We start from the raw sequence: 27,808 nt of genomic DNA, 5'->3' as shown, positions 1-27,808 counted from the left end.
GCACTCTTACAAAAAAAAGTGCATGTTAAAAGTTAACATTTTAAATGTCTGAAGTATCCTCGTTGGGTCTAGGATGTGTTGTATAAATTTTTTACAAGAATAAAGAAGAGATGTCTCTGTCTACGTTCTATACTGACAAAGTTAAGAAGAGATGTCTCTGTCTACGTTCTATACTATCAACTTGTAACTTAGAGGCCACGAACACTGCGAGGGAATAAATATCTTTTTCAGATTTTTTATTTTTCCAACTACTTTTAGGAAAAATTTCAAATGAAATAATATAAATATTCTGTAATGTTTAATAGTCTTCTTATATTCTTTCGATTGAAAACTTCTTTTTATCTAATTGTCAAATTTATTTAAGGCGTAATTAGAAAAAAAAATACTGAAAATACATGGAATATTGTGCTCAGCCTTAAGAAAATTATTAAGCTTCAGAGTTTGCCGCAATCCCTAAGAGCGCATAATCTACTTCTGAAAAAATTTTGAAAACAGCTGAGTTTTTAAATGATAATCTTTTTCTATCTCAGTTTTGTAGTTCTTTAGTCCGTCTATAAGTTGCTGAAGTGAATCACGCCTTCATTTACTTTAAATAATATTATTATATAACCTTTGTAGATTTTATAAATGTTGTTAAATATCGGGTCCGTCGTGTATTTTTGACAATTTCTAATTCCTTATAACTATAATTCCAAAAATATATGTAATTGAATATAATCATCAAATACAATTATTAAAATAACGTTTATTCATTTTTAAATTTCGCTGAGACTGAAAATAATAATGCATACGACGACATTACAGACTAAAGTATATAATGATCAAAAACCAGGTACTTCGGGACTTCGAAAACCTGTAAAAGTTTTCCAGCAAGAACACTACACTGAAAATTTTATTCAATCCATATTAGAAGTTTTTAAAGAAGACCAGTTAAATGGAACTCTCGTAGTAGGAGGAGATGGACGTTACTATTGTAAAGAAGCAGTACAAATAATAATACAAATTGCCGTTGCTAATGGTGTAAGTAGTTTAAATTCTGCCAAATTAAATTCGACTTTTTTAAACAACACATTGGCCAAATTTTCTTATCATTAATCTATTACGGCTTGACCCTCGGGGGGTCAAAGATAAATGATAATTTACCGTTTGGTGATAATATTTTATAACAAATGAAGTTTTTTAGTTTTTTGTCGAAAGATTTTTTCCATTTAAATATAATTTATCTGAATTAACCCGTCAGGACATGGATGTTTTTTAGTATCTCACTTGCACTGCAGCGATATTCATTATGTTAAATGTTGTTGCGTGAGAAAAAATCTCATAGCCCATGTCCTGAAGAGTTAAAACCATCTAAAATGTCGTTATTCTCATAAATTGAGAAGAAAATTTTTATTGGCTTTTATAGATTATACTTTTTATATATTTTAAGCTCCTTGTCAAGTTTATAATCTTGCAAAACGGACAATGAATATATAATTTAATTTGAGAAATATCAAAAAAGGTTTTTTGTTAGAAACTTCAGATTTAAACTTAATTTTAAGACTAAATATAACTTTAGCAATTTTATTTTTTTAATTACGTCTGCAATATTTTTTGGAATCAAATATAATAAAATTTCCGAAACAAAACACACGAATAACTGTGTCGTGAAAACATTATACTTTACCTATGGCAATTTAAGAAATTTCTCAAAATGTAATTAGAAAAAAAATATCTGAAAATACATTCACTAATGGCATACAATAAAAACATAAATATAATACAATAAAGTATCCCGAATACTTTAGTATGAAAATTAAAAAATCTAAGATTTAGTTTTTTAGGTGCTAGCAGAGCTTATAGACTTCGCTCGTTCGTGCTTGAGACATGAAATTCGATGCTATTTGTTAAAGTAGATCAAATCATATTAAATTAATTTAGTTAAAATTTAAGTATGAAGTAAACATTTACATAGACCTAGTTTTATCTGTTCAAATCGAATCAGATACATTAATCAAATATGTTTAATTTAACGAGTCTAAATTTGATTTATTTTCGATCTTTATTCCATGCCATCCTATAATAAAATTGAGATAAAATGTATGTGACATCAATTTATTCGTGATGTGATTGGTCGAATATATCACAAGCATGAAATCCTTCTGATATATTCATGAAATCCGCGCAAATTACATTCTAGTATTTGAAATTTTTAGTAGACGTTTAATCAAGGGTACAGAAAAACTCTGTACCCTTAACTACTCTCTTAATTATAGTTGATCAGGTTCAAGGGTAATGGTTATAAGGTAACTTCTCAAAACGGATCTTAAAAAACTTACAAAAACAAAAAACCAACATTTCTCTGTGACTGCTTTCAAAAAATATATAATAAAATTTTTAAATAACTAATCTTAAAACTTATTCCTGAAATTTCTCACTGTTTTTAATCTCAAGGCTCAGAAATCTGCGAATCACTCAGTTACTAAGTTTATGGAGCAGTAAGTATATGTCGTCGTACGCTATTTATTCATGAATTAAGTATCCCCTGCACCTAAAAACCCGCATACGTACCCCTTGAGGAAAAATTTCTCTGAAATAACTGTAAAAAAATTTTAATAAGTACGAATAATAGTTCATAAAGTTTTTTGTTTTCTTAAAAAGTCCGAAAAAGTCTTATTAAATCAGAAAAACTCTTTATTCGACTTAGAAAGTCAGGTTTTTACCAAGATTTCGGACTCTGCCAGAAGAGTTATTCAGAGTTATTAAAACTTCTTGTAGGAATCCTTGTGGAAATAATTCTCTGAAAAATCTCTTAAAAGTCAAATTTCCCCAGCAAGTTGGGACTTTCCTAAAGGGGTTATTAAAGATTTGATAAGACTTATTCAGTTTTCCAATAAAAAGAAGAGAAAGTTTCGTTTCAAAAATTTACTGGTCAGAATTGGAGAAAATTGAAAATTAAACTATTGAAAGAATTAATGCATGTTTTGTAAAGAATTTTTTTTTCGAATAATATTTTCATCACAAAAATATTTCGATAAACATATAATCGCTCATAGTTGAGCATGTCAAAACATCAACAGCAAATAAAGTGCATTTGCTGGTAAAGACAGATACTACTCAGTAGGGTGGGTCAAAAAAATCGAATAATTTATTTTTGATTTTATACTCTGAAAAATAGGTTCGTAGACACCTAAAAAGAATTCTCTCCAAGTATAAGCTCTTAATTATAACGGGAAGGTCCTCCGCTTTGCGGGTTTCTATTTTTTTCGAATAATCAGATAAAAAAATTTATATCTCGCTTCCAACTGCTTGGAAAAATATTCCATGGCATAGATTTTGTGAGAAATTGAATGCTTTACAAAAAAGGTCTCTTATGACTTTTTCAAAAACTCAACCGATTAAAAGATATTCATAGTTGAAGTTTGGCTATTTTAAGGAAAATATTCGTTTTTATTATGAATTTTATAAGTCGATGAAAAAAATTATTTCGGATTGCGGAACTCATGATTTTGTAGGAAATTTACTGCTCTACAAAAATGGTCTCTTATGATTTTTTGATTAAGTGAAGCCGTTACGAGATATTCATCGTCAAACATTAACGAATATCAATATTTCCAGTTTTTGATCAATAATTCGATAAATTTTAATTTAAACTATGAGTTTCAGGAAAATTTACATAAATTTGAGTTTCGATCGATAAAGAAATGTTATAATAAGTTAGATAAAGAATTATTGGAATTATCATTGATTTTCCTTGGAGAAATGCCTCAAGAAAAGATTTCTTTCAAACGTCCTGGTACTGTTCATCATGCTAGATGGATGGCTAAGGCCATTTATAGTTTGAAAATGTATCTATTCAGAGATGAATTCAAACTCTCTCAGAAAGAATTGCATGGTCTTCGTCATTTCTGTATTTTTATAGTCACATTGTATTTAAAAGCTTGGTTTTCATCAACTTCTGCAACAACTGCTGCTTATCATGACTTGCAGTTTATGAAAAATTTATTGAGTACAAACATATCAATCCTTTGATTTCTTCAGCTACGTGTGAAAAAATGATTTCGCACTTATGGTATTTGAGCGATGAACTTGCCATTTTATCACTGTTTGACGATGGCGTTCCATTAGAAGGAAAAAAAAAGTATTGTTGAAGCTGTTAATACTCGTGAAGGTACAGATTCTAAAGCTAAAAGATTTGTAATTGCTAAAAAGATTTGAATTCATTGGCGCAGAGAACTCTGAGTGACTTTGTGTCTAAAAAGTCATTAAATCTTTTCAAAATCTTCGATCTACCGTATGACTTTCTTGATGTCGATGTTGAATTATGGCCTACTAATGAGAGTTATCTCGAAAATAAAGAATACTTTCAACAACTAAAAGTTGTCAATGATTCAGCAGAGCGAGCTGTTGCATTAGTCAGTGAATATAATCAATGCTTGACAAAAATGAAGAACAATTCCAGTACTTATTGCAAGTTGTCAAAGAACATCAAAAACATTCCCAAATTGTAATAAAAGAAATTATTTATAGTAATAGCGTACTGTTATGTTAAAAATATAGACAATTATATTGCAATTGATAATTCAATAAAAAATTTATCTATAAAAAGTTAAATACTGGTTGTTTCTCACTTGATTCAATACTTTTCATATTAAATTTGACAAAGAAATATGTCATTCACTTCAAATTAAACTAATCATTGGCTATATGTCAAAAAAATGCTCTAATTTCTTGTTTTAATGCAATCAAACAAGCTCAAGACTGAAAACAATATTAAAAAAATTGTTTATAACATTTCTTTATCGATCGAAACTCAAATTTATGTAAATTTTCCTGAAACTCATAGTTTAAATTAAAATTTATCGAATTATTGATCAAAAACTGGAAATATTGATATTCGTTAATGTTTGACGATGAATATCTCGTAACGGCTTCACTTAATCAAAAAATCATAAGAGACCATTTTTGTAGAGCAGTAAATTTCTCACAAAATCTATGCCACGGAATATTTTTCCAAGCAGTTGGAAGCGAGATATAAATTTTTTTATCTGATTATTCGAAAAAAATAGAAACCCGCAAAGCGGAGGACCTTCCCGTTATAATTAAGAGCTTATACTTGGAGAGAATTCTTTTTAGGTGTCTACGAACCTATTTTTCAGAGTATAAAGTCAAAAATAAATTATTCGATTTTTTTGACCCACCCTACTACTCAGAGAGTAAATCAAATCAATATATTTAATTTAGACTATAACATATATAACTTTTAACTTTCTAGGTAGGAAAGAATTTTCTAACCATACGCCATCTATGAGAAACTGAAAATACTTCTTTTTTCAGTCAACTTTTTTCCGCAAGCTTGTCTAGTCGACAAGTTCAAAATGGTCTAAAATAGAGATACTGCTCTTAAAATTATGTGCGATAGCTCATTTGATCCGGAATGACGCCTAGAAAAATGTTCTAAAAGCGTTTATCAACACATAAAAAATTGCAAAAGTTATAAATACAGTAGAATCCCGATTATCCGAACATCGATTATCCGAACATCCGATTATCCGGACTCATTCGTCTCGGCTCTAATTATTAATTTAAAAATGTTTTGACGGCACAACGAGACATGTTACGACAAGTTTATTCCCGCCTCCGACGGTGTACTCCCACTCTCATTTGTTTGCGGGATAGTGTTTGTTATTGTTTCATTCTCTTTGATAGCGTTCAACTGAAAGGTTGTCTTTTATTTTTGTTTACGTTTTGTGTTGCAAATTTAAAATGTCCAAGCGAAAAAGAGTAGTGTTGTCTCTTAAAGACAAAATGAAGATAATTGAGAGTATAAAAAATGGTGAATCCGGCAGTAAGTTGGCACAAATATATGGTGTCGGAACTTCTACGATATCAGACATTAAAAAGAATTCTGATTCCATAATGAAATTCACTTGCGCGCTTGAGCAAGAAGATGGAAGTTCGCAACGTAAAGTCATGAAAAAAATCTCAAAATGAAATTCTGGAGAATGCAGTTTTTACTTGGTTCTTACAAAAGAGAGCATGCGGTCAGCCCATATCTGGACCTCTGTTATGCGAAAAAGCATTGGATTTTAATCAAAAACTTGGTGGTGATACTTCTTTCAAGGCGAGCTGTGGATGGTTAGCAAGATTCAAATCCAGACATGGAATTCGAGAACTGGAGATTCAAGGAGAAAAACTGTCTGCTAACGTTGCATCAGCCGACTCTTTTGTAGACGAGTTAAAAGAAATTTTTAGATGAAAAAAAATACGATTTAGATTTTGTATACAATGCGGACGAAACAGGTCTTAATTGGAAAGCTCTACCAAGCAGATCATTAGCATCGCGACGTGAAAATGCTGCACCGGGGCACAAAGTGAGTAAGGACAGAGTTACAGTTATGGTTTGCGCAAACGCTAAAGGAACACATCGACTGCCACTGCTACTTATTGGTAAATCAAAAAATCCGCGCTGCTTCAAGAATGTTAAAATACCCTTAATTTACGCTAACCAACAAAAAGCGTGGATGAACACAGATATTTTTCTTACTTGGTATGAAAATACGTTTATTCCTGAGGTAAAGAAATTTCAAAAGGACGTGGGAAAAGACGGCGATGTATTGTTGTTATTAGATAATGCGCCAACGCACCCTTCCGCTGAAACACTAAATCGAGAAAATGGGAAGTTCACGGTTAAGTTTTTGCCCCCTAACGTAACATCGATATTGCAACCTATGGACCAAAGTGTCATTGAAACTTTAAAATGTTTATACAGAAAGCAGCTACTGCGTCGTCTTTTATCAGCAGACGACAGTGAAATAGAAACGTTGTTAAAGTTTTTTGAAGAAATTAATTTAAAAGATTGTTGTTATATGCTGGTAGAAGCGTGGAATTCTGTGGAATTGCAAACATTAAAAAGGGCATGGAATAAATTATTAAAATTAACTCTATCTGATTCTTCAATTAAACCACACGACGATTTTAAACAAATAACCAAAGCAATGAAAATTCTTAGCATTGGTGAAGGGTGCGACGAAGAGAATATTATGATACTACTCAAAGAGTAAATCCAATCGGTATTTAATTTGGACTATCAAATATTAAAGTCAACTTTCTAGGTAGGAAAGAATTTTCTAACCACATGCCACCTATTAGAAACTAAGAACACTCAAAGATTCTAACTGTAAATTCGTAAACTAAAATATGTTAGGTATCAATTAATTCCAGCAGATAGCGTGTGGATAGAAAATTCTTTCCTACCTAGAAAGTTGACTTTAATATTTGATAGTCCAAATTAAATACCGATTGGATTTACTCTTTGAGTAGTATCTGTTTCCAACATCAAGTGCACTTCATTTGCTGTTGATGTTTTGACTTGCTCAACTATGAGTGATTCGATGCCCATCAAAGTATTTTCGTGATGAAAATATTATTTAAAAAAAATTTTTTTAAAACATGCATTAATTCTTTTTTATAGTTTTATTTAATTCTGATAAGCAATTTTTTTTAAAAGAAATATTTTCTTCTTTTCCTGTAAAACTGAACAAGTCTTATCAAGTCTTAATAACTCTTTGAGAAATTCCGAAATTGCAGGGAAAATTTGACTTTTGAAGAGTATTGCAGAGTTTTGAAGACTTATTAAGTCTTTCCTTTACTTAGTTAGGGATGTGAAGACTTTCGAAAAGTCTTATTCAGAGTTATAAAGACTTTTCAAGAGTTTTTTCAGAGAATTATTTCCACAAGGGGAGAGAGAAGATGAAGAAGAGACTGAAACTGGGGATGTATGTCAAGTACCATCTCACGCAGAAGCTTTTGATGCTCTAGATGCTGCTTTTAAGTGGTTTGAAAGACAGGACGAATCGGATCCCATACAGTTGTTACAACTGAAGCGCATCAGGGACTTGGCTGCGAGAAAAAGATGTGATTCATTACGGCAAAAATCTATAACAAGTTATTTCCAACCAAAATTTTAAATTACATAGGTATTATGTAATATAAAATTTTGGTTGGAAATAATAATATCAATTGTTATAGCTCGTTTTTTATATATCCTATTATCTAAGCAAAACCCATTACATAATAAAAAATTATTAAAACTTAAATATTATTTGATTTACTTTGAAATCGGTTATCCGGATTTTCGATTATACGGAATACCCCTGGTTTTAATTGATCCGGATAATCGGGATTCTACTGTATGTCGTTTTATTGTTCTTTTCAAAAATACGTGCTACAAAAGTTGTTGCAGCTGCTGCTTCATCTGTCTACTAAAAATCACATATAATTCTTAAACTATTAGAGATACGAAAATAAACATTCTAGTCAATATATAAAAGATTAAACGATCTTTTAAATGAGTTGTTATCAAAAATTTTAATTATTGCTAATCTATTGTTATGCGCATTTGTTTATAAAAAGTAATTTTTTTTTTCGATGTTTTTCAAATTTTCGTAACTTCTAGCTTTTTAAATAATGCCGATACTAATTTTTTTTCAGAAAATTTTTTGACAAATGACATCATTTATAAATAAATGAAAAAAGCTTGCTGAAAAAAGTTGACTGAAAAAAGAAGTATTTTCAGTTTCTTATAGATGGAGTATAGTTAAAAAATTCTTTCCTACCTAGAAAGTTAAGTTATATATGTTATAGTCCAAATTAAATATTGATTTGATTTACTCTCTGAGTAGTATCTGTCTTTACCAGCAAATGCACTTTATTTGCTGTTGATGTTTTGACATGCTCAACTATGAGCGATTATATGTTTATCGAAATATTTTTGTGATGAAAATATTATTCGAAAAAAAATTTCTTTACAAAACATGCATTAATTCTTTCAATAGTTTAATTTTCAATTTTCTCCAATTCTGACCAGTAAATTTTTTGAAACGAAACTTTCTCTTCTTTTTATTGGAAAACTGAATAAGTCTTATCAAATCTTTAATAACCCTTTAGGAAAGTCCCAACTTGCTGGGGAAATTTGACTTTTTAAGAGATTTTTCAGAGAATTATTTCCACAAGGATTCCTACAAGAAGTTTTAATAACTCTGAATAACTCTTCTGGCAGAGTCCGAAATCTTGGTAAAAACCTGACTTTCTAAGTCGAATAAAGAGTTTTTCTGATTTAATAAGACTTTTTCGGACTTTTTAAGAAAACAAAAAACTTTATGAACTATTATTCGTACTTATTAAAATTTTTTTACAGTTATTTCAGAGAAATTTTTCCTCAAGGGACACCATAGGTCGAAAAATTTTTTAAGCACCATGGGCAAGCCCGCCACAAATACGGTCGAGATGATAATTATTTACAGAAGGGATATAAAGCCTTGGCCCTATCAGGTCTCAGCCTTATTAGTCCATTGAAATGTTACATTTTTTAGGCCTAACCTTGCATTTTTTAGAGGACGCAATTTTATTTTTTTGTTGTGTAGGGGGGGTCAATGTAAAGCTAAAACCAAGTTTGTGGGGTCGCCACCCTTGTCCCACGGCCGCCATCTTGAAAATAGGGGTTAAAATGGTTTTTACGATATATCTTTTAAACTATTTATTTGATAAAAAAAAGTTTGTTAACATTTTTTGTTGCAAATTAAATTCTCTACAACTTTGGCCTTGTAACTTTTTGTCGTAGAACTATAAATAAAAAAGTTATAAGCGAAAATATTCAAAAATTCGACAAAAAAATTTCTATTTTTCGGAATAACTTTTTTTTTATCATTTTTCGAACAAATTAAATCAGACCATTTTTGTAGATCGTTTCTTGAGGAACAGCTTTTATAAGGAACATTTTTTCGTTAAGGCAATAGCTAAGGTTTTACAGCGCTCCGTAGTGAGTACTATTTTTCAGTATTCTTAACTATACCTATATTATACGTGTGTACTAATAATGTGTCATTAGTTATTGTTCTTTTTTTTTTTATTTTGTTATTATAATTTTTTTAATTATAAATTTTGCAATATTATTAATTTATAATTAAAAAAATTATAATAACAAAATAAAAAAAAAAAAAACAATAACTGATGACACATTATTGGTACACACGTACAATACTTTTCAATGATTTGTACAGATCAAGAAACTCACGGAAAATAGAAACATTAAAATTTGGGCAACTTTAAGTTAAGAAATCACTAAAGACATCTCTAAACATAGACCAGTAAAATTAGATATCATTGATTTTAGACATCTCTTAATATTTACAAATATAAATTCTTACAACTTAGAACAAAGACGATTAAAAATGTAGTAATCATACAAAATAAGCGCTAAGAAATTTAAAATACAAAAGATAACTAAAAATTAATTAATTTTCCTATGACCGCTGCTCCAGGAAGTTGTAAAGTTATTTTTGATCGATTGTCTTTTAATTTTAAAAACACACCAAGGTTTTGCTTTTAATTTTGGTAAAAAATATTTTCAAGCACCCGGAACTGCCAACAGATCCTGTAAACGCTGCTCCATAAAGTTGTGCAGTTATTTTTAATCGATTGTCCTTTAATTTTAAAAACCTACAGAAATTTTGCTTTTAATCTAGGTATACATTTTACAGGACAATTAGTCAAAAATAACTTTACAACTTCCTGGAGCAGCGGTCACAGAAGCTGTTGGTAGTTCCTGGAAGTAAAAAAAATTTTTTACCTCGATTAAAATCAAAATCTTGGTGTGTTTTTATAATTAAAAGACAATCGATCAAAAATAACTGTAAGCTTCCGGGAGCAGCAGTTACAAGAAAATTAATTAATTTTTAGATATCTTTTGTATTTTAAATTTCTTAGCGCTTATTTCGTATGATTACTACATTTTTAATCATCATTGTTATAAATTGTAAGAATTTATATTTGTAAATATTTAGAGATGTCCAAAAGTAAAGATATCTAAATTTATACTTATCTATGTTTAGAGATGTCCATTTTATTAAGTTTACAAATAACTAGAACTGTCTATTTTTCTAAATTTCTAAATTTTTCAATTGTCTTTTTATTGACTTGCTTAAATTTATTATTTTCCATTTTTTTAAATCTCTGTCATTTTAGGTGTTTGTTTTATGGTTTGTCTAATTTCACGGATATCTTGTTTTTAAATTTTCTAATTTTATGCTTATCTTTTTTGAAATAATTCTATTTTTTTTGGTAATTGAATTTTTACATTACTACCTCTTTTATTATCGAAATTTTAAATCATCTTTTTTTTTTACAAATAATTTTTTTTATTATTTCCAATATATTATTTATCCAAATTTTTTATTTAGTGATTTCTTTACTTAGAGTTGCCCAAATTTTAATGTTTCCATTTTCCGGAAAATTCTTGACCGGTACGAATCATTGAAAAACATTGTATAATATAGGTATAGTTTAAAGTACTGAAAAATATTACTCACTTCGGTGCGCTGTAAAACCTTAGCTATTGCCTTAATGAAAAAATGTTGCTCATAAAAGTTGTTCCTTAAGAAACGATCTACAAAAATGGTCTGATTTAATTTTTTCGAAAAATGATAAAAAAAAAAGTTATTCCGAAAAATAGAAATTTTTTTGTCGAATTTTTGAATATTTTCGCTTATAACTTTTTTATTTATAGTTCTACGACAAAAAGTTACTAGGCCAAAGTTGTAGAGAATTTAATTTGCAACAAAAAATGTTAACAAACTTTTTTTATCAAATAAATAGTTTAAAATATATATCGTAAAAACCATTTCAACCCCTATTTTCAAGATGTCAGCCATGGGACAAGAGTGGCGACCCCACAAACTTGATTTTAGCTTTACATTGACCCCCCCCCTACACATCAAAAAAATAAAATTACGTCCTCTAACAAATGCAACCCCAAATGTAACTTTTCAATGGACTATATATTATCCCTGCTGAAAATATCACCTTGACTGTATTTGCGCGTAGCTCGCCGAATGTACATAAATAACTATGAAAATCTTAAAGTTAGTCGTAGGTGCGCTTTTTAAAATGACAGTTATAACGTATAGTAAGCTATTCGGCTGTATAGAGATTGGTGACGTATGCGTGACATTGTCCTCGACTGTATAAAGTTCTATACAGCCCAATAGATACTGGCGCGTACGCGTATTAGTTACAGATTAAGTGTCGTCTGCACGTAAAAACCCCTGTACGTCCGTCTCGGATGAAAATAAATTCGTATCAGTTTAATAACTGAATAGTTGAAATTTTGTACATTTTGAAGCTAACGTTTGAATATCTTTAGAGCAGCTATCTCTATGATAAAAGTGTAAGAGACCTTTTTTGTAGAGCGTCGAATCCTCTTCTAGAATATACTATGAATTTATTTATATGAGGTGCGAATGCCGAGCTAAAAAAATATAAAAAAAAAATTAGGAAAACGGTTGACCCTGAAGGCCATCCCTGCAATTTCCCGCTTATTCCATACCTAGGCGCTTAAAATTGCACTTATGATATTTTTGAGCTCTTCGAGCTCAAAAATGCAATTGTAACAGGGTAAAATTACCCTTAATCGATAAGTCACCGGATATCGATAATTATTCGACATAGCACTGGCGCGTCTCGATCTACGGGCCTAAAGGGAGAATTGGAGGGGGTGAGTTTGGGTTAAAATAGGTGAGCCGTGCAGTGGAAAAGGGAGAAGTAGTGTGACCGCCAGACTGAGTGCCACGGAAATCAAAAAGGACCGTTCCCGAGAGTACTGACGAGACGAAGGAAGCCAACTACAACTAGGACTTCATCCTCAACGAGTGAGTTAGATCATCGTTTTGTTCGTCAAGGTGTCAATTATTGCTCTGTGGGAAGGAAGTGGACCGCGGTTTATCCAATGCCCAGTTACTTCTCCTAATTATTTATCAATTGGATCGTTAATCGACGAAAATTTAATTCAATAGATTAATAGTGAAACATTTGCTAGTTTTGGATTTAGTGATTTTCATGGGGGTTTATACCCGAGGATCACTCAATCGACCTTGCGGGAAAGTTTTAATATCTAAAAGTTTTCAATCAATTAACTAACATCTAAGAAAATTCATTAAATTAATTTTTCAATAATTAACTGAGTAAAATTGATTAACTTTTGTCATTGAGAAAAATAGACAAATTTTTATTCGTGGAATTTTGGTCAAGCGTCAGTTTTTGTGTCGCATAAATTCCAATACCCAAGGTCAATCAAGACTCGACTGGCGAATGTTCTAGCAAGTAAAATTGACTATTTCGACTCGTGTCGAATTTTTATAACTGACAAACGAGTAGACAATTATTAAGATTATTTTATTGAGAATTAATTATTAAGAATATCTTATTAAGAATTTATTATTGAAAAACAATACCAATCGGAAAAATTATTAAGAAGATTATATTGGGAATTATTCATTGATAATGTTATATTATAAAAATTATTTTTTGTCACGTGTGAATTTAGTAAATTTGGGGATTAAGTCCGTGAAATAGTTAAATTAAAATTACTGAATTGATAATTATCGGCGTGGACATTAAGTCTAATGAATCAGTCAATTAAGTCACAATTATCACGAAAAATTTAGTTAGAATTAATTAATAATTTGGTATTAATAATTTTGAATGTGATTGTAAAAATTCTTACGTGATTAATTTAATTATCCAAAGTTAATTCAAGATATTAAGACCTTTCGTTCTAAATAAGTATTGTTATATTCTTAAGACCATGACAATAAGTTACTGAGGAATTTTAATCCATCTAAAATTTTAACGGAATTAAAATTAACAATTGGAATTGAGAATTGGTTGTAAATTGAATATTGTTTGTCGTTTTATTAATTACTAATGATTGAATAATTTAAACTAAGAATATTGTAATTAAATTAAAATCCTTTTTTTAATTTAAAATTATACAAAAATCAATTAAGCGAAGTGTGGGTTATGTGTGTGAAGAATTGAACGGGTTATGCGTGATAGAGAGTGTTAATAGTGTTAAGTTCGGTAGTCCGGTGGACTTAGTTTAAGTGTGTAGTTAGTTCGTTGTTAGTCCGGTGGACTTATAGTTTTAAGTTAGTTTAGGCCAGGTGTGGGAGACCGTTCGTTCAAAAAAGCCCATTAGTTTTACGTAGGTGTGGGAGACCGTTCGTTCAAAAAAGCCCGTCTAGTCATCGTATCGTCATTGGAAGGTTCGTTTGTAAATATCGTTTATTTCGCAGTTGTTCTCCGCTTCGCTAGATTATAAGTGTGTGAGTGAGCGCTTAAACTTGTTAAGTTTGTTAAATTCTTGTTGTTAATAAATGTTGATCAACCTTGTTAATTAAGTTTTTATTATTTAACAGCACCTTCCTCCACTCTCTCTACCCTAAGATAAGTTTTCTCAGCTCTGGACCGGTTCCAGGAACCGTGATAAATAATCCTGGTGGCGCCCTGATAATTTTTATTGTTGTTAGTTTTGTTTAGTTATTTATAAAATTGATTAGGGGCTAACCTGAACAGGTAAAACTGTTACACAATTAATGTGTTATTTTGAGCTCTCCGAGCTCAGACAGCTTTCCTATGCTTTTAAGCTCTTCGGGCGCAAAAGCCTGATAGAAATTCTATATAACACTATTTTTTGAATTTTTAAACTGCAATAACTTTTGAATGAATGAACCGATTTTCACGCGGTTTGCGGTATTCGACGCAATTTTTGAAGCCTCATGAAAAACTTTTAAGTTTGAATTGATCAAACAAAAAAATTCAGAGTAGTTCCGAAAAAACACTTTTTTGGTTTTCTTTCCTGCACGATAACTCACGAACGAATCAACTGATTTCGACCGGACTGACGGCGATCGACGTTGTTTTTTAAGGTTAAGAGCTGATTAGTTTTTGGAATCGATCGGCAGAACCGTTCAAAAGTTATTTCACAAAAACTACATTTAAAAAAAAAAATTTTTGTGGTTTTTTTGAGATTTTTCAAAATCTACCGTCCGAATCAGTCCAAATTGTATTCAAAATCTAAGTTTGGCTGAGCCCTTTTGAATGGCACCAACAACGATGAAATCGGTCAAACCGTTCAAAAATTATAGGAGGTTAACATACCGTATAACCTGGTTATAAGTTATATTTCTTTCTCTCTTTTACTTACATGAAATATTTCATATATATAGATATACCTGCCGTTAGAGTTATCAGATTATTCGATGTAACTTATAACCAGTAATAATTATAAAAATTTTTGTAAAGTTTAAATTAGTCAGTAACTAACATTTTTTCTTTAGATCAAACATTTAATTATTGGTAAAGATGGGATTTTTTCTACCCCAGCTGTATCTACAATTATTCGAAAATACAAAGCAATTGGAGGAATTGTGCTCACAGCTTCTCATAATCCTGGTGGTCCAAATGCTGATTTTGGGATCAAATTGAACTGCGCAAATGGTGGACCAGCACCTGATAATGTCACTGAAAGAATCTTTGCATTCACAAAAAGTTTGAAATCATACAACATTGTTACCGGCATTCATGTAGATATTGGAAAAATCCAAAGTCATCATGTTCAGATTGATACTCAAACTTGTGTCATAGATGTTATAGATTCAGTTGATGACTATGTTACATTGATGAAAGAAATTTTTGATTTCCCAACCATAAAGAAGCTCCTTTGCGGCGAATCTGGAAGCAACCAATTTAGAATATTAGTTGACTGTCTCAATGGGGGTAAGTGTTTTTCTATTATCTCATTCAACTTTTGATTTTTCATAAATATCAATATAAGTTACTTTATCTTATCTCTGATACCCTAATGGTATTGATGACCTGGTGAAAACTCGGAAGAAACACGGAGTTTCTGCATAGTATACTCCGTCATAGAGTTTTCTCGGGATACTGGCAGAGTTTAGGCGGTGTTTTAGCGGAGGTAACGCGGAGTATTGTGTGCAGTCACGACACAAGATTTTAACGGCGTTCTGTCGGGTTTTTCTTGGAGTATTGCAAGTGTTTTAATAGAGTATTCACGGAATATTGTCGGTGTTCTCACGGAGTATCTGCTGAGAATTCATGGAGTATTGGTGGAGTTTTCGCGGAGTATTGGTGGAGTTTTCGTGGAGTATGCACGGAGTATCACCAGTGTTCTAGTGGAGTATTCGCGGAATTTTTTTGGTGTTATCGCAGGGTTTCATTGGAGTTTTGTCGGTGTTTTCGGGAAGTTTTTCTGATGAAATTTCAGTCAAGTATTCGCGGAGTATACACGGAGAATTACCAGTATTCTAGCGGAGTTTTCTATAATATTTTCGGAGAGTTTTTATTGAAAAAAATGACTAATTTATTTCAATTCTTAGTTATATGTAATAGAAATTAAAAAATAATTGATCAAACGTTGAGAAGAAAGTTACAAGCTATACTAACATGTATAAGCATTATACTTATAATTTTTCTTGACATGTTGTATAGTACAAATTTCGAGTTTATAGTATTGCGATAGGATGACCATTTTTCCAGTGATTATATCAACTTAATTTAAATAAGACGAAAAAGCTATGAAATTATAAATTCGATTTGGGTTAGTTACTAACGTGCCGGACTTCCAATCATAAAGGATCACGTTCGAATCCCACAGAGACCAGTATTTTTTTTTTTTATTTTATTTAAATGTTTATTTTTTTTAAATATTATTAATATGATTTCAGAGAAGATTAAAAAACAATGTACATTAATTATTTCTTCATTACTTTTTATTCTCTTAATTACTTGTTGGAAAAAAATACCAATAAAACTCCGTGGATACTCCGTAAAAACATCAGCAAAACTTCGTAGATACTCCGAGAGAACTCCTGCAATACTCCGAATTTTATTTTTAATTAATATTATTAACTTCCCGCTAAAAAAATTGAAGATTTTCAAAAATCAGAAAGTTCTTAGTTTCACTCCGTTTTGCAAAAGTCAAATACTCATCAGATCTCGACGTTCTAAGGTCACAGGAAGCTTACCTGACTATCCCCGCGAGGGTGTCACTATGCATGTGTGTGTGTGTGTCTGTGTGTGTCTGTGTGTGTGTGTGTGTGTGTGTGTGTGTGTGTGTGTGTGTGTGTGTGTGTGTGTGTGTGTGTGTGTGTGTGTGTGTGTGTGTGTGTGTGTGTGTGTGTGTGTGTGTGTGTGTGTGTTAACCGCTTATAACTTATGAACAGTATGAGCGATCTTATCGTGGCTGGTGCCATTTGAAAGGGTATGGCCAAACTTAGATTTTGAATACAATTTGTACCGATTCGCACTGATAGATTTCGAGAAATCTCAAAAAAACTGTGAAAACATTTTTTTTCAAAAGTGGTTTTTTTTTAAATAACTTTTAAACAGCTATATCAAACTCCAAAAACTATTCAGCTCTTAACTTTAAAAAACCACTTCGATCGCCACTAATCCGGTCAAAATCGGTAGATTCGTTCGAGAGATATCGTAAAGGAAACAAAACCAAAAAAAGTGTTTTTTTGGAATTACTCTGAAATTTTTTATCTAAAAAACTTTTGTTGTCGATTATTTCAAAGGACATGAAAAACTACATCGATTGCTATTGTGTAAAAATCGGTTGATTTCTTCTAAAGTTATGACCTTTATGGTCAACCGTTTTCCAAATTTTTGATATTACAATAAAACAATTTTTTGTAATAAATATGAAATAGACAAAATTAATAAATAATCGAATACAAATTCTACAAAACCGTACACGGAAAAAAAATATTGTTAAAATGACTATCCAACGTATCCTTAAATAACGTTTCCTTAAAGGAGCGATCCGGATTTATGATTTAAGGATTCATTTGTTTGACTTAAGCATACAGAGAATAGCTTTCATAAATATATGTAGTCTCGTCAAAACAGGCAACTGTTTTGTTAACGTGAGGATCTGTATAGTTGAATTAACTCAATGTAACGCCAAAATAATGATACGGATCGTCATTTTTATGATCTGCTGTATAGTTGAATTGTCTATACAGCGTATCTAAAAAAAATGACTATACAGCGTATAGTCAGAATAATGATGCGTATCCTTATTCTAACGATTTTTTTTTCTCTGTGTATATTTTATTTTTACTCTATTACAGGATCTTTTGATAAATAACGCATGTAACCATTAAAAAAACCTTCCTTTTTTTTATCGAGGCATCAATTAAATTTTCATTGTAAAAATAATTGTTAATATTAAAATTTTAAAACATCGTTTCGGGCTAATCGATTTTGAAAAGTTTAACTTATTTGTTAATAAAAAAATTAGGATAACGGTTAACCCTGAAGGCCATCCCTGCAACTTTCTGCTAAATCCATACCTAGGCGCTTAAAATTGCATTAATGATGTTTTTGAGCTCTTCAAGCTCAAAATACAATTTGTGTGTTATTTTAAGCTTTCCGAGCTCAAAGAAATAGCTTTTCTATGCTTTTGAGCTCTTCGAGCTTGAAAGTCTGATAGAAGTTTCATAGAACACGATTTTTTGAATTTTCAAATCGCAATAACTTTTGAATAAATCAACCGATTTTCACGCGGCTGGCGGTATTCAAGGCAGTTTTTTCAGTCTTATAACAAATCTTTCAGTTTGAATCGATCAAACTAGGAATTTCAGAGTAACTCCGAAAAAACAATTTTTTCGGTTTTCTTTTGTTCTCGATATCTCTCGAACGAATCTACCGATCGTGTGTGTGTGTGTTTCGAACGGCTCGACCGATTTTATCGCGGTTGGTGTCATTCGAAAGGTCTTGACCAAACATATTTTGTAAACTATTTGGACCGATTCAGATCGATAGATTTTGAGAAATCTTCAAAAAACTGAAAAAAAAATTGTTTTCAAATGTGGTTTTTTTGGAATAATTTTTAAACGGCTTGATAGTTTAACTCCAAAAACTAATCAGCTCTTAACCTCAAAAAACCACGTCGATTGCCACCAGTCCGGTCAAAATTGGTTAATTCGTTCAAGAGATATCGTGAACGAAAGAACACAAAAAAAGTGTTCAATGTTAGTTATTACAATTGACGAACTGAAATTTAAAAAAATGTTTTGTACATAACAAAAAAAAATAATATTATGCAGTTACTGGACCGTATGCCAATCGTATTTTCGAAGTTGAACTGAGAGTGAATAAAGATTGCATCGTTCATTCAACTCCCCTAGAAGATTTTGGCGGTCTTCATCCTGATCCAAACTTGACGTATGCTGCAGATATGGTAAATACTGTTAAAAATGGAACTTATGATATGGGAGCAGCGTTTGATGGCGACGGTGATAGAAATATGGTAAGATTATAAAGTATATAATGGCATTGCATATAATGTTGAGCCTTTAATAAATTAACTCTATTAAAATTTTTTTTCAGATTATCGGAAAAAATGCAATTTTTGTAACACCATCAGATTCTTTAGCGGTTTTAGCATCTCATTTGAAAATTATTCCATATTTCCAAAAAACTGGAATAAAGGGATATGCACGATCTATGCCAACAAGTTCAGCAATAGATCAAGTTGCAAAACAAACGGGAGTACCCTGTTTTGAAGTTCCGACAGGGTGGAAATACTTTGGTAACAATTTCATTCTTTCGAATAATGTATTTGTACAATCCCTACAGAGAACGTAATGAATGAACATCACTAAGATTTCGTTTAGTCAACACATATAAACTGTTATCTTAATAATGTAAAATTACAGTCTACTGACAAATTAATAATTGGGGCTTTTCATGCCAAATCGGACAGTGTAAAAATTTTTTTTTTAACTTCCCGCTAAGAAAATCGAAAATTTTCGAAAAAAGGGAAGTTATTGATTTTGGTCCAATTTTCGAAAGTCGAATTTTCATGGGATCTCCACGTTTTGAGGTCCCAGGGTGCCATTCTGACTATTCCCGTCCAGATGTCCGGCTGTGCTTGCGTGCGCGTACGCGCGTATGTGTGTTTATTTATTTATTTATTTTTTTTTATTTTAGAGGAGGTCAAATTCATTTACGTATACCAGGACTAGACGTTGGCCTGGGTATGACAGACTCATAAGTCAATACCGACTAAACATCCTTCTTTCTCCTTTCCTTATAGATGTTATGAGGAAAACTCGATCGGAATCGCGTCAACATTATTTCAATCCAGTCCATGTTGCGTCTCACGATGCCTACTCCTGGTTACTGGTCTCTGTCTGCAGTTTTTTCTTTTGAAAGGCGCTCTGCGTAGGCTGCGACAGTTGACCAGTTATCTTCTTTTTGGAGCATGTAGGGCTTCCCGGGAGAGAGCGTGGTGCCTATAATTTCTTTGACGCTATCTCTATATAGTCCTTCCACCGTAAATACTCGAAGAAAGTGTGTTCGGCGTCGTCGATTTGGTCCGGGCAGTATTTGCACGTCAGCATGCGGTGCACCTCCATATTGAAGAGATAGGCGTTAAGGGGGATAGCCACTGTAAAATTTCGGAAAAAAAATTTTTTTTTTTTTTTCATTAAACTGAAGTTTATATACTCAAAATTATGTATTTCAAATTTTATAGAAAAATTCCGAATAGTTTTCGAGTTATAGTCATTTTTATAAGAGCGCGTCGATTGACCGTTTTACGCGCGGCGCTTCGACGAAAACGTCGCCTGCTCGCTCCGTCTTTGATTCGTACGGGTTGGCGATTGTTTTCCCTCACGATTGTCAACCGTTACAATTATTTGACTTTTAACGTATATTTTTTCTTATTGTTGAGATACTGTACCTCATAGTTTAGTTGTTTTGTATGAATACACACTCGTTCTTTAATTTATTGAGTTTCTTAGTGTACTCGTTATTGTTTACTTACTTATTTTTTTAAATCTTCTGATCTTTTTTTTTGTTTATTTAACAAAAAAATTTGTTAAATAATGGATCGTAAACAAAGTAAAGTTATTAAAAACGAAAGAAAACTGCCAAACGACAGGAAAAAATTTAATCGACCGCTCAACAGATATGAAACTGAAAAAAATACTGGCTCTCAACGACGTGATAGTGCTTCCAAGAGGAAATTATCACAAAAATCTGATTGTACAATCGATTCGAGTATTAGCTACAAAATTATAAATTTTTTTTCGATATTTAATTTACTAAGTGGCTGTGTATCGTGTAAAAAGTGTGGTGGTGATGTAAACTTTACTGAGACAAGTATTCGAGGATTAGGTTTTAAACTAGTTGTGAATTGCAAAAATGTGATCCAGTTTTGATAAATTCATGTCCACTCATCAAGAATGCGTATGAAATTAATCGCCGTTTCATCTTTGCAATGCGGATAATTGGTATTGGGTTATCTGGAGCTGAAAGATTTTGTGCTTTCATGGATTTACCACGACCAATGTTCCATAGCTTTTACGATCGTCTGGTCACACAAATCAGAAATGCAGCTAGAAACTGTTGTGATTTAGTGTTGAAAAAGCTGCTAAAGAAGAAATCCAAGAAACCTGCAAGCATTTAAAATCCAATGACATTCCTGGAATTTCTGTCTCCGGTGACGGTAGTTGGAAGAAAAGAGGGTTTAAATCTTCATTTGGTATATCTTCTCTAATTGGTTACTTCACTGGCAAAATCGTAGATGTAAGTATGAAATCCAGTTATTGTAAGATGTGTGCGCTAATGAGCTCAAAAAAGGAACAGCTGAATACGATCAATTTATGCAAGACCATGCTCTAGACTGTCCAATAAACCATGAAAATTCTTCTGGACAAATGGAGGTAGATGGAATAAAAGAGATGTTTTTGCACGTGATTAATACATTCCTTTTTTTTTATCTTCACCATGTCCCCATACGGTTTAGCATCACAAATATTTTTATACGTTTTAGTGTCACCATCACCTATATAGTTTACATACTTAACGTTATGTAATAACTCTGATCGCATAAACATCTCTTTTATTCCATCTACCTCCATTTGTCCAGAAGAATTTTCATGGTTTATTGGACAGTCTAGAGCATGGTCTTGCATAAATTGATCGTATTCAGCTGTTCCTTTTTTGAGCTCATTAGCGCACACATCTTACAATAACTGGATTTCATACTTACATCTACGATTTTGCCAGTGAAGTAACCAATTAGAGAAGATATACCAAATGAAGATTTAAACCCTCTTTTCTTCCAACTACCGTCACCGGAGACAGAAATTCCAGGAATGTCATTGGATTTTAAATGCTTGCAGGTTTCTTGGATTTCTTCTTTAGCAGCTTTTTCAACACTAAATCACAACAGTTTCTAGCTGCATTTCTGATTTGTGTGACCAGACGATCGTAAAAGCTATGGAACATTGGTCGTGGTAAATCCATGAAAGCACAAAATCTTTCAGCTCCAGATAACCCAATACTAATTATCCGCATTGCAAAGATGAAACGGCGATTAATTTCATACGCATTCTTGATGAGTGGACATGAATTTATCAAAACTGGATCACATTTTTGCAATTCACAACTAGTTTAAAACCTAATCCTCGAATACTTGTCTCAGTAAAGTTAACATCACCACCACACTTTTTACACGATACACAGCCACTTAGTAAATTAAATATCGAAAAAAATTTATAATTTTGTAGCTAATACTCGAATCAATTGTACAATCAGATTTTTGTGATAATTTCCTCTTGGAAGCACTATCACGTCGTTGAGAGCCAGTATTTTTTCAGTTTCATATCTGTTGAGCGGTCGATTAAATTTTTTTCCTGTCGTTTGGCAGTTTTCTTTCGTTTTTAATAACTTTACTTTGTTTACGATCCATTATTTAACAAATTTTTTTGTTAAATAAACAAAAAAAAAGATCAGAAGATTTAAAAAAATAAGTAAGTAAACAATAACGAGTACACTAAGAAACTCAATAAATTAAAGAACGAGTGTGTATTCATACAAAACAACTAAACTATGAGGTACAGTATCTCAACAATAAGAAAAAATATACGTTAAAAGTCAAATAATTGTAACGGTTGACAATCGTGAGGGAAAACAATCGCCAACCCGTACGAATCAAAGACGGAGCGAGCAGGCGACGTTTTCGTCGAAGCGCCGCGCGTAAAACGGTCAATCGACGCGCTCTTATAAAAATGACTATAACTCGAAAACTATTCGGAATTTTTCTATAAAATTTGAAATACATAATTTTGAATATATAAACTTCAGTTTAATGAAAAAAAAAAAAAAATTTTTTTTCCGAAATTTTACAGTGGCTATCCCCCTTAACTTTCAACGTCAAATTAAAATCATAAGCCGACTGTACCTGACTGGGGTTTTCTGTGGTTTCCCTAATAATTCTTAAAAAAAAAAAAAATTCCGGGAGTTGAGACTTCGTTTACTGAAATTTTCGTTTCTTTTAGGATCTTTTTTCAAATTTTAGATATCTTTAATGTTTCTCAAGTTATAGATACAAAACGGAGACTCTTTTTATATCTTCGTTTTTTTTTATGACAAATAAAATTTTTAATGGCAGATAAATTAAAGAATACCATTTTCTCAGAATTAAATTCTGAATCCAATCCACCAATCGACATACAATTGATAACCAATTGGAGTCAGATTTGATTTCAACCAGCCTCGAAGGTAGATAGACAGATCTAAGCTAGAATCGATAAGATATTCCGTGCTGGTAGTCCGATCTTCAATAAACAACCGCCGTAAAGCTTGCAGAAAATCGTAGGTCACGTCTTTTGATTACCGTTGAAGTTTCCCTGCCACATGCAGTCAGGGTCGTAGAAACGAATGTTATTGCCGTGTTTGTAATGATACCAACAGTGCGATTGTTCGCCAAATCGTGTTTGAGATCTTCCGTGAGATCCGACTATCAATTCCATCGTTAATTACTTTTATTAAAACTCGACTTTTCGGTGTAACGCAGCAATTTCGCTGGACTTATTTACTAAGACTTGCGAAGTTAAAGAAAACTGAGATTTCTTGACATAAATAGCGTTGACATAATAAATACACACACTCTTTATCCACAGTTCCACCTTGGTGTTAGAGTAATCACTCATCGATACGGAATGTTTGTTTCGATAGCCAGCTCTAATCTGTCAAAGAATGTGCGATCAAGCAGTAGTTCATATGCATATACGTATGACAGAAAATAATTCTATACATTAAAATTGAAGGTTGATTGAAGTTAGTTTAGTATCAAAATAACTCGAAAACATTGACCCTGAATCATTATTGATTCAGGATTAGAGCGCGCGCGTATGCGCGCAATTTGAACTCCTAGTATTCATTAAATTTGACAAAACATTTCTTATTACAAATGCGCCATGCGCTTGCTGTGATAGAAAAAAAAAAATAATAATAATAATAATTCTCTAAATTAAAATACATGATAGTCTTGAAGTTAGTCAAAGGTCGAAACTCGCAAAAATCGGGCCACGATTCATTATTAGTTAAAAAATTTAGGCGCGCGTGTAGCGCGCTATTCAAATTTCTAGTAATAATAATAATTCATATACGAGTAATGGTAATAAGTTTTAATTATGGCACAGTAACGCGAAGAAAAATTCACGCACTGAATAATAATATTAGCTTTTATAATATTCACTTCTATTTTTCCCATCAATCAAATTGTCCCCTCGAATGAATTCAACGATGAGCAAAGTTAGTCGATTACTTCATAAATGGTAGCCATTTAAAATTTTCTAAATAGTAAAAAAAATGGATTTTCGATCACTTCTCTAGTAAAAATAATCAAGTATTCGCTCGATTCTAATCAGTAACTGACAAGTCTAGTTGAACTGGTCAGTCACTAGCCAAAAACTCGATTTCATTTCTACTAGGGTTCATCCGCGAAGATTTTAAATAAGAAGAGATAACTTATTTCTGAAAATTATTTGTTGAAACTTACGAAATTACCTTTGATTTGACCAATAAAACATTTACTTGGAAAATTTACTACACAGGTTGTGAAGAAAAAAAATTGAAATAATTTATCCTGAGAACCTAACCTTTACGGTTGTAGTATTGAAAAAATTTTACAACCGTTTCGAAATACTGATATCTATTAGAATAATATACTTGAAATAACCCAAAAAAAAAATTTTGAAGATCCTGAACGTATAGTTTTTTTTTTATAAATGATCAGTAAATATGATTTTTCTAAGGCGTTCGATAAAGTGGACATTCTACTTTGGATAGATAGACTTCGAGATCTTGGACTATCTATTTGGTTGATCGACCTGCTAATTTCATATCTCATGAACAGAGTAAATCATGTTGTGTTTAACGGCTACCGATCTAGACCATATGTATCTACGTCTGGTGTCTCACAAGGTTCCAATCTTAGACCATTGCTGTTTTTAATCTTTATCAATCCCCTAGCTGATTTTATATTATGCTACTTTAAGCTCTTTGGTGACGACGCCCAATGTTATCTTTGTATACCTTCCTGGTTTGACTGCCAATACCTGCAGATAAATCTTGAAGCTTAGCTACATGGTGTAGGATGAATAAATTATATATCAATGAGTCAAAGTGTAAAGTCGTCACGTTCAATCGATCCAGTGCTGAAATTCATTTTCCACCAACGATTAATGGAATTTTACTTGAGCGTGTTACTAAATGTAGGGATCGGGGAGTAACCTTTGATTCATGTTTGACTTTCACTGAACATTATACAGCGATAACTTTATATGCATTCAGAACACGTGGTTTTGTTATAGGGGTAACTAAAGGTATGAAAAATATAAATACAGTTAAAGCATTACGCAATGCCCTTGTTCGTCCCAAACTAGAATATGCGTCAGTAATTTAGTCACCTATCTACAAAAAAATATGTGTTAAGCCTTGAAAAATTACAGCGCAGATTCTTAAAATGTCTATCTTATAAAACTGACTAATATCCGTCAGCTGGTACCTATTATTATGCACTTTACACGAATGCAATTGTGTTCACCCTGGAGGAGCGTTGAATCTGTGCTTCAATTCTCTTACTAAAGAACGTATGCAAGAACTATACTGACTGCTCTCAATCCTTAGCCCATCTAGCCTTTGTTGTCCTTACTGGTACCACTAGATTGTCGCAATTATTTAAAGTACCTATCGTCAAAGCTAAATGGATCTAAGCTTCCCTATTGTGTAGACTTACAACTATCTGCAATCTTCTATTGTGTAACGCTGATTGCTTAATGAACCTATTAGAAAATAATCAACCGCTAGCGGTGAACTCTCGTGTATCCATACTGGTATCACTACGCAGCGATAGTTATCACTAATTATGAATATATTATGTTGTTCTTTTCTATCAAATATTTCTGAAGTACAATAGGTTATAAGTAATTGACTAATGTATGGCAATAAAAATACTGTTATCTACGTTATTATATTTCAGTTTGTATAAAGCTAGGATAATTTGTAGATATTAGTCGCTATTCTGTACTTGGTCACTGTATAAAGTGATTCTGTTAATGGCGTTGAGCTGTTGGGTCTTAATAAAGGAAACAAATAAATAGACTGGCTAGTTAAATAAATGTACCATCAGCAAAAGCGAATAAGAGATAATTTATGCGACCAGCAATACTAGGGAGTGGAAGAAAACGATTGGCACATACTATATGTCGTGAGTGAGCTACCTTAAATAACTACTTTCGTTAGGTGCTCAAAAATGTATTGAAGTTCTATAAGTGAAATTGAATAAGTACAAAACAAAACTATCCTCAATTTCAAAGAGCTTAACAACTTTTGATTAGAAATATTTTTACTAAAAGTTTTAGGAATAGACTAGAAAATCAACTATTTTTCGGATTATTTTAAAAATTCGAAAGAATTGTAAATACTTACTTATTTAACCTTAGATTCATGATTATGGAATATTTTCGATCAAAGGTACAAGACCTTTGTTGATAATAATAATAGTCATTTTGAAACCAGAGGAAAATTTTTGGATCCTTTTTTTTAGAAAGAAAATATGTGATCTAATTGTTTATATACATTTTTTTCTGACTCAACACAACTGTTTGTTTTAGCATTACTTAAGTTATTTAAATTGCTTACGAGTAAATGAATACTGTGGAGCACTGGACAGCCTTTATCATTGTTTCGACAGATTGGCACCTCTTGAAAATCGAACAGTATCTGAAGATGTATCTCGAATATTTCGTTATGCAGCATTAAACTTGGCTGCGTTACATGCACAATTCCAGCATAAGTATGTTCATTTCTTTAATAGGTAATAGGCTTCAAATTAATAGGTAATTTCTTATTTCAATAGGACGGTTGCACAAACTGCTTTGAAAGAAGCTATTGTAATGGCCCAAGACGCTGGAGATAACGTTTGTTTACAACTAGCACATGCTTGGACGTATTATTTGATAAGTAAAAATAAGTATGTATTATTAAATAATTTATATATATATATATATATATATATATATATATATATATATATATATATGAATGAATGGTTTTTCTTTGTATCTCATCAGTGTTTAACAAATTAAAATACATGTATGTTAACATTTTTTAATTTACGTTCGAAAAGTTTTTTATGTTCAAATTTACGTTTGAAAATTTAAATAATAGTATTTTATTAAACTTTATATTTTACCTTTTTCAAATAAATTGAAAACAAACAACCTGGGTACCTCATACCATTTGTGGTCGGTGTCACACGATGTTAATTCGTTGAGAGCAGATGAGAAATCAAAAGAACGAAGTTTTTGAAGCCTATTAAATGTTCTGTACCAACAAATCAAAAGAACTGCTACTTTTGTATGGCTGACGTCGCAGGTTTTATTTCGACAACTAAACATAAGATTCAATATCCCTACGTTTCATCAATTGTAAAACCAGAAAAAATTTTGGTTGTCGAAGAAACTACTCTTGAGCCGATGGATGAGAACGAAGACGCGATGCAAGTTGATTCCGTCTATGACAAAAACAGTTCTGAGGACGAAGAATACTTGCCCGATGTTGGTGAAAGTAAAGATCCTGAAACCTTCGACCAACTAGAATTAAA

At 31.8% G+C, this 27,808-nt stretch overlaps 2 protein-coding genes across 2 annotated transcripts in view; both read left to right on the top strand.

Annotated features, from left to right (window-relative positions):
• Positions 1 to 467: 467 nt before the first annotated feature.
• Pgm1 (phosphoglucose mutase 1) lies at positions 468 to 19,646 on the top strand. The gene is made up of 4 exons (XM_074259523.1): positions 468 to 1,020; positions 15,156 to 15,594; positions 18,951 to 19,153; positions 19,234 to 19,646. Exons 1-4 carry the CDS (start codon positions 784 to 786, stop codon positions 19,489 to 19,491), a joined length of 1,137 nt encoding a protein of 378 aa, XP_074115624.1. The 5' UTR covers positions 468 to 783; the 3' UTR covers positions 19,492 to 19,646.
• Positions 19,647 to 26,655: 7,009 nt separating this feature from the next.
• Ida (anaphase promoting complex subunit 5 ida) overlaps positions 26,656 to 27,808 on the top strand; it is a 7,334-nt gene continuing 6,181 nt past the window's right edge. The window contains exons 1-3 of the mRNA XM_074259112.1: positions 26,656 to 26,676; positions 26,817 to 26,998; positions 27,062 to 27,175. Of these exons, the coding sequence (XP_074115213.1) occupies positions 26,656 to 26,676; positions 26,817 to 26,998; positions 27,062 to 27,175 (317 nt within the window). The remainder of the gene's footprint in view (positions 26,677 to 26,816; positions 26,999 to 27,061; positions 27,176 to 27,808) is intronic.

Source organism: Cotesia typhae, unplaced genomic scaffold (genome assembly GCF_013202065.1).
Source record: "Cotesia typhae breed Kobodo isofemale line unplaced genomic scaffold, CoteBio_Ctyphae contig_20, whole genome shotgun sequence".
NCBI lineage: Eukaryota > Metazoa > Arthropoda > Insecta > Hymenoptera > Braconidae > Cotesia > Cotesia typhae.
The sequence above is the reverse complement of the archived record's forward strand: the minus strand, read 5'-3'. Positions and strand labels throughout refer to the sequence as shown.

Coding starts and splice junctions, on each gene's coding strand:
- Pgm1 (XM_074259523.1), top strand. CDS start 784: ATGCATACGACGACATTACAGACTAAAGTATATAATGATCAAAAACCA. Junction 1,021..15,155: donor AAATTGCCGTTGCTAATGGT/GTAAGTAGTTTA, acceptor TTTTTTCTTTAG/ATCAAACATTTAATTATTGG. Junction 19,154..19,233: donor GCGACGGTGATAGAAATATG/GTAAGATTATAA, acceptor ATTTTTTTTCAG/ATTATCGGAAAAAATGCAAT.